The 12,676-nt window shown below is 41.0% G+C and overlaps 1 protein-coding gene across 13 annotated transcripts in view; it reads left to right on the top strand.

Annotated features, from left to right (window-relative positions):
• Positions 1 to 12,676, top strand: part of Ttll5 (tubulin tyrosine ligase like 5) — a 256,731-nt gene that overhangs the window by 69,252 nt on the left and 174,803 nt on the right. For all 13 annotated transcript variants that reach the window (XM_041658029.1, XM_041658025.1, XM_041658034.1 and 10 more), the window contains 2 exons: positions 6,182 to 6,295; positions 6,563 to 6,654. In XM_041658029.1, coding sequence (XP_041513963.1) covers positions 6,182 to 6,295; positions 6,563 to 6,654 — 206 coding nt within the window. The remainder of the gene's footprint in view (positions 1 to 6,181; positions 6,296 to 6,562; positions 6,655 to 12,676) is intronic.

The following is a 12,676-nucleotide window of genomic DNA, read 5'->3' as shown; positions in this document are numbered from 1 at the left end:
TCACGGTATATGTAGATCGTGAACCTGCTCTTTGTATGATCTGAGAACACAATTAGAATGCCTGGAAAGAAATGCGCCAGTATCTTCTTGGTTATAGACGATGAGAACAGAGGACGCAGTAGCTTGGGGTCATCAGTTCCCGGGATGATTCTGCTGTGGGAAAGACAGTTGGATTGAAATGATGAACAGAGCTTATCCATTATTTTCCCCAAAATATTCTGGAAAGAAAATACTAAAATGCAGAGAGGAGCTCTCTCTGGTTCAGGTATCTTAGGAAGCACGCCACTCCAGCGGCTTAGTGTTAGCTCTTTTCACACTGAGTCTTGGGTTTATCTGCATTTTCTCACAGCTGCTACTTGATATGTGCAGCGATTTGTAACTGAATTTAGATGCATGCCAGAATTAGATGTGACCTTTAAAATAACACAGATGTTTTTCCGACACGAGCAACTTTTGCTCCTTTACTGTCCGTATAAGCAGTTTTTGAAATTGACTGCCAGTGTCTTGGCGTTGTTCAGTTTGGGACTTTGGCACCGTTTTGCTGCAGTGTGTTAAATTGGAGGTCATCTCTTCCCTCTGCTCCTCTGAGGGGCAGGTTGTTCCCACTGATGCGCAGTAGGAAGCTCTGCTGCAGTTATCCTAACATTCTCTTCTCTGGTGCATTATCTAAACTGGAAGCCTGAATGGCAGCTTCCTTAACTCCTGATTCCAATAAGATGATTTATATGGCTAAGAAAAGTCCTACGATGTCTAGTGTCATGTTTGATTCTATAATGTGTATTTCATAGATGGTAGAATTCAAAACTCTACAGAATGTAATGTTTCATATTTAGTAATTGTCTAAATATTATTCGCTGCCCATAGTAAGATACAGAGACCAAATGACTAACCAGACAAAGAGCCTACGTTCTAAATAGCACTTGAACTAATTCATATGATGCAAGCATTGAGAACATTGCATGGTGTGCTGGTGGTTTCAGTGTCCTTATGTGTAATTCCCATCTTAATTTCCCTGTGTCATTCATTTTCAGTTCTTTACATGTAGCTTCGTTGCTTAGGATTTGTTTGTTTGTTTGTTTTGTGTAGCAAGGCCTCTCTCTAGTTATATATTTAAACTGGCCTACATGATGTAAAGCCTTTCTGGCTTTATTAAGCCTGTTTTATAAATGTGGAATTCTTTAACTTTACTTCTCCTTGCCACTGTTCTTCTGGAAATGAAGCCTTCAGTGTCCCCCTAATTTCTTATCAGAGCTAAGATGAGATCAAGAAAGGGAGGAAAGAAAAGGCATTTCTGCGCATGTCGACCTGCTCCGTGGCTGTCAGATTATACAGCCTCTACTATTGCTTGCTTTGTGCCTGTCTTTCTATTCTTTTATCTCTATCTGCATTATTTCCTGTCTGAAATGCCTGTAGTTCAAACCTGCTGGAAAATGAACTGTATGGTTGCGATGGTTCTGTGGAAAGCAGGCGAACTTTAGGAGAGGGACCTGGATTTAAGTTCAGAGCTGCTAGACCTCCGGGAGGTTCCTGAAGTCTCTGGGACTCAGGGCCCACACCTGCCAAATGGGACGAATACATACATGTGTGGAATTCTTGTGAAAAAGAAAGTATAAAACACCAGCAGGATGCTGCGGTTCACACCCAGAAGGTCTAGTGCCCTTTATACTTCTCAGTCCTCTCTGATTGCTTTACCCCCAGCATCAGTATCTGGTCTTACTTTCATGGTCATCAGCTCATAGTTGTTTTCAAACATTAGGAAAGATTTTCAATAACATTTCATTGATACTTCCTGATTTGTTGCCGTTTATATGATGCTCTACTTACATTTTTAACATTTTGCATTTTTTGCTGTATATTATATTTATTATAACAATAACTCCCTGACTGGAAATAAAATTTGGTATAAATATATTAAATTTTCTCAAATGCTTCTATAAAATCCAAAGACACTAAAGCCTTCCTGTGTCTGCTGTAGTCTTTGCCATCCTATTAAAAAAGAATATATATATATATATATATATATATATAAAATTTTGCTTCTAAGGCATGTTTAGAATAAAGCAGTCTCCATATTGTTATCCTTTGTGAGCAAACTAAACCCTAAGTACCTGTGAGTCTTTTCTTCCCGTGTTTGTCTGTTATTTCACTAGGGTCCGAGTCAGCCTTGCTGGGGCATCAGTTACCCTGAGTCTTTTCTTCCCATGTTTGTCTGTTATTTCACTAGGGTCTGAGTCAGCCTTGCTGGGCATCTGTTACCCAGACACGGTTTTTAAGGTGGCCCCTCAGTTACTGTTCTCTGGTTCTCTGGTGCCACATCAGTGCTTCATAGTTTTTCAGACATAATTATAGGAGGTTTGGGTAAGTTTGTTGTTGGGTTTGTGTTCTTTTTAAAGTCAGTTCTCTTAACAAAACACATTCTCTCAGACCTACTGACTTAGATTAATTCCAGAGATTTAGATAGCTCATCTGATTTCCTTGTAACACAGCCCACTTAACTAATTTCAATGTATGCTCTGATTATTTTGAAGTCATCTTTAAGAAGCTATATTTATTGATACATGATCTTTTTATTTCTTTCATTTGATAGCATTAATTCTTTAACTTTTTCAGTGTTTACCACTTTTCAGTGTTTACCTTTTATTTTCTTTATAGCCAGTCACAGCACAAAGAGTTGAGCTATTTCTAGGTTCCTTTACTTGCTGTTGAGTTCTGCACTTCACATACAGAATTGTAGATTCTTTTTATTTACATTGCTCTTGTCTCATATTTTCTTACCTTCAATTCTGATGTCATTCAGGCAGTTCACCTTTTTGCCGAATCTCCATTTTGTCAGGTTTTTGGCAGCCTTCTTTAGACTGCGAGAAAAAGTTTGTAATCACCACTTGCTCTTACTGAGTGCGGGTACTTGTTCCTTTGTCTTGACCATTTTATGTTCAGTTGCTTCCTCCTCAAACAATGATGCTAAGATGCGTAAACGTGTCTTCTCTGGGTAGATTCTAAATCCAGAGTGCTGCCCGTGGTCATGTAAGTGTGGTGCATATTGCATGGCAGATTCTTACCTGGACACTAATTGGCGCTCTAAAATTTATCAGAGCACTTGGTGGTGTACATAGCTTGTCATCTCCCGGAGCCAGTGGGTTCTCAGTTCAGTGGAGCCTTGTTTCTAAGCAGTCCACAGCCTGCTGGAATGTGTCATTTATCATATTACCACTCAGAGGATGCAGTGGAAGGACTTAAGTTAAAGCCACAGATGACTGCTTTTTCTTGAAGTTGTTTTTTTATTTTATTTAATTTTTTATTTTTTTTTTAAGTAATAGGAAGAACCTTGGGCCTTGCACATGCTAGCCGAGCACTGAGGGTCACTGAGCTGTACCCCCACTCCTCCCTGATTTTTATATTTATGATGGTTTTGCAGATCAATCTGTCCCCCCCCCCCTTGCTTTTGGTGTCCTAGTGTGCTGGGGCACTCCCAAACTTTGATTTTTCTCACACACGAGTGTAAGAGGTGGGATGTAAGTAAGAAAGGATCTGTGTGTGTACGCAGGAGTGTAGAAGGTATCTCTTGAAAGTTAGCGTAGAAAAACTTAAGCGTTTTAGGTGCTAATTCATTCTTTACAGGAATGCTGGAATGCTGAGCATTAGGTTAGGATCCAATGATTATTTAAAACTCTGCTACAAAGAAGTGAAGTTGGAAGTCGTCATTAGGTGTTATTTAATATTGGCGTGTCCTGTGTTTCTGGACATACACGATGCATCCCTGATAACTGTTCTAGGAATTAGCGCTCTCAGCACTTTAGCCACCTAATGCAGGTTTAGTTTATCAGTGCCTTTGCATGGCAGTCTCTTCTAGACAGCCGATGAAAGTCTTCATTTGCATCCAGGCATTTGAGTAATATGTCTTATTATCTTATTATATTATCTGAGATGACTTTAAAGTACCCTTAACAGCAAGGTGTGGTGATACACACCTGTAGTATCAGTACTTGGGAGGTTGAGGCAGGAGGATCACTAGTTTTAGGCTAGCCTGAGATACTCTCTCGAAGACATCAAGGACTGCGGATATACCTCAGCAGTAGAGAAGTTGCTAGCATACAGAAAGGCCCAGGGTTTCATCTACTAACTTCCCCCAACATTAAAATAAATCCATTAGGATCAGACAGGATGGCTTTTTGATTTTGGAAGACTCATTGCCAGTGGCTCTATGTGGCTTCATGATCGGAACTAGATAAGCTTGTCTGTTTTCTCAACCAGTAAGTAGGATGGGGTGATGCGAAAAGTCCTCAAGCCATTTCTCTACTATATCAGTTCTTCTTTGCTAAATAATCTTCACACTTTAGAGACTTGCAAAAGTGACATGTTCCTCTCTGGATCTTTACACTCTCCCTTTTATAGCTGGATTTTGGTGCATACTACAGTTCACTTTATTCCTAGAGCCTGAAGGAAATCAAATGCTCCCCAAAATTCTTCTGCAGTTTTAAATTTTGAACATATTAGGGCTATATCCCAGCATGGCTACTCACTTCTAAAGCAATTATTTATTGATTTACTTCTCTAGATTTTGAAGATACCACAGTAAAAGCTAGACAAATAAATGCTGATTTCATACTCTTTCATTATATAGGTAGCTTGTCATGGGACTTTTATAACTATCTAGTTATAAAGTCTAGTTTTTTATTACTTCTATGCTAGTTTGTAGATGAGTGTTTTACACATAGTTTCCTGTGTTCAAAGGGAAACCTATCCATGGTTTGTGTACCATTATAATATGTTACTTGGTGACTTAGCCGAAAATTTATTTCTTATAGTTCTAGACACTGGGATGTTTACAAGATTCCGGGTGGGATAGTGGTGGCGCATGCCTTTAATCCCAGCACTTGGGAGGCAGATCATAGGTGATCTCTATGAGTTCAAGGCCAGCCTGGTCTACAAAGTGAGTTCCAGGACAGCCAGGACTACACAAAAAACCCTGTTTTGAAAAACCAGGAAACAGAACAAAGCAAAAAGACAAAGATTCCAGCAAAGTAGAAGTTCTTCTGAGGCCTGACTGTAGGTGGCAGACATTTCATTCCCTACTCGGAGCACATCTGTTTGCACACATCAGGGAGAGCACATGAGACTGAGTAAGGTCTCTGGCACTAATTCTATGGAACTAATTCTAAGGCACCATGAATATGACCTTATCTGATTACCCCTTAACGGTCCCATTTCCAAATACCATCAGTTGAGGGGTAGGTCCTCATCATGAATTTTGGAGACTCACAAACACCCATGTCTGGTCTAAGCATAAAGACAGTACTAGCTGCTTACAGTTGACCTGTTTCTCCTTGATGGTAGTTTCTTCCAGGAAACTAGAAAGATATTTCATGCCTATAGCTCTTCGATTATTTCTCTCTTTTTTGTCTCCTTGACATTTGTGTGTGTTATGTTTGATCAGCTATTTCATCAGTGTCAGTAGTAGTGTATTTTCACACTTCAGGCTATTTGACTCTGGCCCCTGCCACTTTTCTGCTTGTGTAACATCAAAATCCCTGAAAGCATGGTCCTCAGACTCCTGTTCCTGTTGTGGAAACAGCCGTAACCCAGATTATCTGTTGGTCCATGAGGGCCATCCTTCGGGGCAGTCAGCCTTCATCCAGTCGTGATGTCCAGCAGCCACAGTGCTGCCTGGGTGGTAGGATTTTCGGTGGAGCTCTACTTTAAATTTACTGATGATTCAGCTCTCAGGAGTTTCCCTTTCGATTTCTAAAACAGCCCAGCGCACCCAGCTTGAAGAAAAGTGTATTCCTTGGTGTCTTTTCTCAGGTCCCCCAACTCTCCTCTCCCAGTGCTAAAGAGAACATAATTATTTACTAGAATAAATACACAGTCTTGTTTCTGTGGGGCTACTTTTTCTTCATTCCCCAAAAATGTTGGCTATACCCAAAACCAGGACTAAGTGTCCGTTGAGGAGCTACCCAGCATGCCCGACGTTTCCTGCTTGTTTCTGCGCGTTAGCTGATTTCTGCCATTTCTTGTCTTGACTTGGAGTTCACTAGTGGTTTGTTTTCCTTCTGTTTCCTGGGGGTTTGTGTTGAGTGACTAATTCTAGAAATTGGGCTGTAGATTTGATGTTGAGTGGGGAGCAAGGGAGCAATAATGGAGCTTGCTCCCTTCAACCTTGCTTTGATTTTCTCCCTTGTAGCGTTCCCGTCCACTTTCTGCCAGTGACGCAGAAATGAAAAACCTTGTGGCCTCAGCCCGGGAGAAGGTGCCGGGGAAGTTAGGCGGTTCTGTGCTTGGTCTGTCAATGGAGGAGGTAAAGATTATTTCATTTCAGGCCTTTGTGGGTTAGCACAGTGCTCATTGCAAATTTGTGATTCCTAATACTCATGACAAATTCATGTTTTTCCCCGAAAGGAGAAAGATTCTAGATAGAGGTTTCTCCTTAGAAGACATCCGAATATCATTAATTCTTGCACACGTGTTTGCTGGTTTCTTCATGTAACTCTGCCTTTGTCTTACGGCCACAGGTTTCGGAGTAGGTGCTCTTTTGTCTTACTCTGTTCTTTCTTCCTCCGCCCAGATCAAAGTTTTACGGAGGGTAAAGGAAGAGAATGACCGGAGAGGAGGATTTATCCGCATATTTCCTACATCTGAGACATGGGAAATATATGGGTGAGGTGACTGCCTTTTTTTTCTCTTCTAGTTATACCTCGAGTCTGTAGAATTAGCTTGTCTGTGACTCATTGTTATTGCTTCCAATGTGGCGGCTGTTTTACCTTTTTTAAAGCAGTAGTTAATCCACAAACCAGGCATGGTGATGCATGCTTAACATTTCCAGATTCAGGAGGGAGAGGCAGGAGGCTCAAAGTCATCCCCCTGCTGCATAGGGAAGTCAAGGCCTCCGTGGGCTCCTTGATACCCAGACTTCAAAGAGAGGGGAGAAAAGACAAACCACAATATTAATAAGTCCAAGAACATGGCCATCAATGCTAATTAACCCACCTATGTATTGGGGCTCCCTCCCCATTTTTTAAGATTCATTTTTATTAATTTTGATTACATGATATGTGTACATGTAGCTATGTGCACGTGACTACAAATGGTCTCATGAGTAGAGACTTTGGATTCTCAGAAGCTGGAGTTACAGACTGTTCTGAGCCTTATGTGGGTGTTGGAACTGAACACAGGTCCTCGAGAATAGCAGCAAGTGCTCCCTACCTGTGAGCCATCTCTTCAGTTCTCCACCCCCCACCCCGACATTTTTAATCCGCTATCTCCCTCCTAACCATTCCTCTGCCCTTAATTTTGTTTTTTATCATTTTGATCTGAGAATTTATTTGTCCTCACTGTGTGTGCCTAAATAATACATCGTTCATTCTGATAAGCTCTCAGTTCTAGTTTCCAGACAGTAAATACAGTGCCTCCATTTTAAGTGTTCATTTTGATGGTGGCTTTTGGCAAATTAAACACCAATTTAACTACTCCACAACCATTACACAGGACACCTCCTAAGTCCGTTATGACCCTTGACAGTCCCCTCCACTTAATCCCATGCCTCAGGCGTCAGCAGAGCTGCGTTTTATGACTGTCTTTGTAACTTATGCACTTGGCTTCTGTTTCTCATACAGTATTATTGAGGTTCATGCCTGTTGTCACATGAAGCAGTAATTTAGTCTTTATTCCTGTGTTCTGTTTGATTGTGTTATCTATCACAGTTTCTCTATCCATTTTCCTACCATGGGCAGGTGTGTCCATTATTTGGCTGTTGTAAAGAAAATCCCTATGAGTGTTCATGGGCTGTGCCTTGTGTGCCCTTAAAATTCCATTTTTCCTGAGTAAATGCCTAGAGTAGAATTTGATAAGTAATTGACCAGTGGTGATATTCTTTAATGCTTTTACCCAAGATGTTGAAGAGTTCTAGTTGGTTCCCTTCCTTACTGTCACCAGGTCCTAGGTGGTAGCAGCTTCTTTCTCCTCCTCCTCCTCTTCCTCCTCCTCCTCCTCCTCCTCCTCCTCCTCCTTTTCTCCTCCTCCTCCTCTTCCTTCTCCTCCTCCTCCTCCTCCTCCTCCTCCTCCTCCTCCTCCTCCTCCGACTTTATTATTGGTTGCATATCTTTACTTTTTGTTCACCCGTTCAGATTTTTATTTGTTCATAATTAAATCTTGCTATGTTGTATGTGCATAGGACCTTACTCATTTCTTCTAGATTATCCAGTTTGTTGGCATGTAATTGTTCCTAATAGTTCCTTGTGATCAGGATTTAAAACAGTGTATGATTGTTTGTGTGTTTCTGTATGGGTTTGTGCATGTGAATGTGGGCACCTGCAGAGGCCAACAGAGGGCTTGGAATCACAGGTCCTTCTGAGCTGCCTGATGTGGGTGCTAAGAACCAAATCAGGGTCCTCTGTAAGTGCTCTTAATTGCTGGATCATCTCTTCACTTCAGCATCCCCTCCTGTTTTTTTCTGAAACAGGATCTCATATATCCGAAACTGGCCTCAAGCTTGCTATAAAACCAAGGATGACCTTAAACTTCTAATCTTTTCATTCTACCTTCTGAGTGCTAGAATTACAGTTTTGGCCCATTAGGTCCAGTTTATATGGTTTTGGAGATGGAATCCAGAGCTGTGTGCATGCTCTGCTAGATGCAAACTCCTATAGACAGAAGTTTCTGTCCCTCTTGGTCCTGCAGCCAGTTCAGTCCCAAAGAAACACACAGGGGCTTATATTATAACAAACTGGTTGGCCTATTAGCTCAGACTTATTACTAAACAGCTCTTACAACTTAAATTAACCCATAATTCTTGTCTATGTTTAGCCACATGACTTGGTGCCTTTTCTCAGTGAGGCATTCTTATCTTGCTTCCTCTGTGTCTGGCTGGTGATTGCATTTCTGCCATTCTTCCTCCCAGAATTCTCTTAGGCTAATTGCTCCACCTATACTTCCTCTCTGGCTACTGGCCAATTAGCGTTTTATTAAACCAATACGAGTGACAAATCTTTACAGTGTACAAGAGCACCATCCCACAGCAGACTGTAACAACAGCTACACCCCAGCCATGATTCTTTGCATCTCTATTAACCAGTGTGATTTCTCCTTTCATCCTGTTTTTTTTTTCATTTTTGTTTTCTTCATTGCTTTAGCTGAAGGTTTGTTGATATTATCTTTAGTATATCTTGGAAAAATAATTCTGGGGCTGAAGAATTAGCTCTGCAGTTAAGAGTACTTGTTACTCTTACAGAGGGTCCAGGTTCAATTCCCAGCTCCAACATGGTGGCTCACAACCATCCATAACTCCAGTTCAAGAGGATCCAATGCCCTCTTCTGACCTCCATGGGCCCCGAGCACATGTGTGGTACACATGCATAAAATAAAATCAATAAATAAAAAGTTTTTAAAAATCAAGTCATGCTAGTTGGGAAGAAGGGGTTCAGAGGGGAAAGGATGGAGGATAAGAGGGTAAAGGAAGATGGAGATAATCAGAGCACACATTGCATACACGAGGCTGTCAGAAAGTAAATAAAAATGAAAATCAAGCAAAAAGGAAATACAAGTAAGTAATTAAAGAAAATAACTCATTTTATTGTTTTTTTGTGTTATTTATCTAGTTTATTTCTTGGTTTATGTCATTATGTCATCTTTTGATTAATAAGTTATCCTACCTCTCTATTATTTCTCTATCATATATTTTATTTATTGCAAAGTACTCTTCAAAGAACATACTATTTCATGTATAATATAGGGTCTTTACAGCCATAGTACTCCTGTCCTTCTTGTGTTATTCTTGGTGTGTATTTTGCTTCTAAGTCCCCTGGAACTACATTGTTACTTTCACTGGAAGAGTCAGTTGAAATGTAAGGAAATTTAAGTCTTCTCTTTACAATTACACTGCCACTTTCCATACTCTGCTCTGTGTTTCCATGGAAGCACTTCCTCCTCCAGGATTTGACATTTCTGTGCCGCTCTGATGGCATCACGTTGCCCACTTCTGGTTCTCTGCAGATGCTTTTGTCTCAACATTTGCAAGATTTTCTTGACAAGTTCTAGATAGACTTCTAGGTTGACACTGTTTTCTCTAGTACTTGAAAAGAAGGTCTTTCCATTGTCTCCTGGCATGCTTATTCTTAGGAGGACTCTGCGGTATCCGTGCTGCCCCCACCTTCAGCTTCCTTCTAAGGGTGTGGATGGAGGCTTGTGTAAGTGTGCATGTGGGTCTGTTTTCACACATGTATACCTGTGTGCAAAGGTCAGAGGTCAATGCCAGGTGTCTTTCTTGATTGTTCTCCTGCTTATTTTATCAGTATATTGTGGGGAGGGGCAGTGGTGTGTGTATATCCCAGCCTGTGTGGGTGTTAAAGAATGAATTGTAGCAATTGATTCTCTCCTACCACGTGGGTCCCAGAGGTAGACCACAGGTCACCAAGCTCAGTAGCAAGTGCCTTGACCTGCTGGGCCGTCCCTCTGGCCTGTTTGTTTGTATTTGAGACAGGGTCTCTCATTGATGAAGCTCTTCAATTTGGCCGGGCTGCCTGGCCATGAACTCTGGGTGTCTGTTTTCAAACACTCGGCTCTGATGTTACAGATACGCACACACACTGCCCTACCCTTTGGATATGGCTGCTGGGGAGCTAAACTCAGGTCCTCATGTTACCCAACAGGCACTTACCAACTAAACCATCGCCACAGCCTAAGATTATTGTTTTATGGTTGTTTTACCTGTTTGGCTGTGGTATGCCATGGCCATTTTTTTTTTTTTGTCTTTAAGGTCAATTTTCTTTTTTTCTTAAGGTCAATTTTCGTTTGTCTGCAGCGTCCTAACTTCTAATAATAATTTTAGCGAACATTTTATTTCTAGTATTGGGTTTTTGGGTTTTTTTTTTTTTGTATATAGAAGTCCTATTTGTATTTTTTGGAGGTTTTTTTTTTTTTTTGGTTTTTTGAGACTGGCTGTTCTGGAACTTGCTCTTTACACCAGGCTGGCCTCCAACTCAGAGATCTACCTGTCTCTGCCTCCTGTTTTTTGGTTTTTTGCATCATTCTTTCTTTTTACTCATATCTGCCATTTCTGGGCCCGTTGGTTGGCATTCCTTTAGTTTATAACAGTGTTTCTAACCTTCTTAGCATTTCCTCCTTAATACAGTTCCTCATGTTGTGGTGACATCCCCAACCATAAAATTATTTTGTTGCTCCTTCTTAACTCTAATTTGATATGTTTTGAATCTTAATGTAAATATTTGATATGCAGGATATCTGCTTTGCAACTCCTGTGAAAGGATCTTTTGACCCCGCAGTGGGGTAACAACCCACATGTTGATAAGCACTGGCTTATGGGATCTTATGGGATCTTATGGGATTCTATGTACAGTTACTTTGATTAGATGCTATACATTTTAATGCTATATCTTTGGTGTTTGTATTTCCTTGCCTACTTTAAATCCTATTAAAATTTTCTGTTGAGGCACTTGTGTTACTTGTAGATCAGCATGAACATTGTAATGGCAAAGTTAGGGTTCCTTCAATAGGAGCCCAGCATATATCTGCCTGACAAGACACTTTTGGGGTGTACATGAAATGACCCAGCTTTCAAGAAGATCCCTGTGTTCTGGCAGCTGGAACTTAATTTTCAGCCCCCTGTAAACTGTAGCAGTATTTGAGTTACATTTAGTTTTGGTTGTTCTATATTCTGACCGTTGCCTTTTGCTTACCTTCTGCCTGAGCAGATTGGTGTGTACCCCAAAATTCATGGGACCTTTCATTATTTTGGGAATTTTTTTCTCTTGCATAGCCTGTCCCTCTTCAGTGCCTTGCAAATCTAAGTACTTTTTATAGCTTTGATCAGGTCTTTTCATCTCAGAGGGATGAGATGGGTGCTCTGGAAACTGCCTGCAGGAAGAAAGGCAGAGAACTTGTAAGAATTAATTCTGTTACTTCTCCCTAATAAGAATCACCCCCTGTGGTGGCACATGCCTTTAATACCAGCACTCAGGAGGAAGAGGCAGGGAATCTCTGTGAATTTGAGGCCAGCCTGGTCTACAGAACAAGTTCCAGGACAGCCAGAGCTACACAGAGAAACCCTGTCTCAAAAGAAAAAAAAAATAAAAAAACAAAAAAAGAATCACCCCCTGTGCCACCATTTGTTAGACTGAAAAAACAGTTGTTTCTGTATTTTGTATACTTTTCTGACTTTTGTGCATATAGCAGTTATCCTCTTGTGTTTAGAAGCAGAATTGTTTGTTTCCTTGTTTTTGAACATTTGCCAGACAGAAAGTATGTGTTCCATATAATCTTGCTCTTTTTATTAAGCATATTACCAAGATTCACATAGCTAGAGCTCATTCCCTTTGAACACCTTTCCCTCTAACCTGCATGTTGAAGCAGCTATTTCATTCTTCTGTTGATGGGCATTTGACTTCTTCCTGGTCTGTCACTGTCAGAGACGGCTATGCTGTTGGCATTCTTGAATGCGTCTTCTGGGTGTGCTGGGGGTGAATTGCATCATGCAGCTTTTCTGGAGGAAGTGTTCTCGGAGATAGCATGTGACATGTCTCTCAGGTCAGAGGAGGAAACCCGGAGACTCAAGAGTGCTTCTGTCAAGGAAGGGTTTGTGTGACTGGGTGGACTTGTGCAGCCATTATGTTGGGAAGGTTTCCATTTAGAGGCAAAGGGTCCATGGGAGATGTGGGAGGAGAAAGCT

This window comes from Microtus oregoni, unplaced genomic scaffold (genome assembly GCF_018167655.1).
Source record: "Microtus oregoni isolate MIOR12 unplaced genomic scaffold, Mior012 000009F_ref0000495, whole genome shotgun sequence".
Lineage (NCBI taxonomy): Eukaryota > Metazoa > Chordata > Mammalia > Rodentia > Cricetidae > Microtus > Microtus oregoni.
The sequence above is the reverse complement of the archived record's forward strand: the minus strand, read 5'-3'. Positions and strand labels throughout refer to the sequence as shown.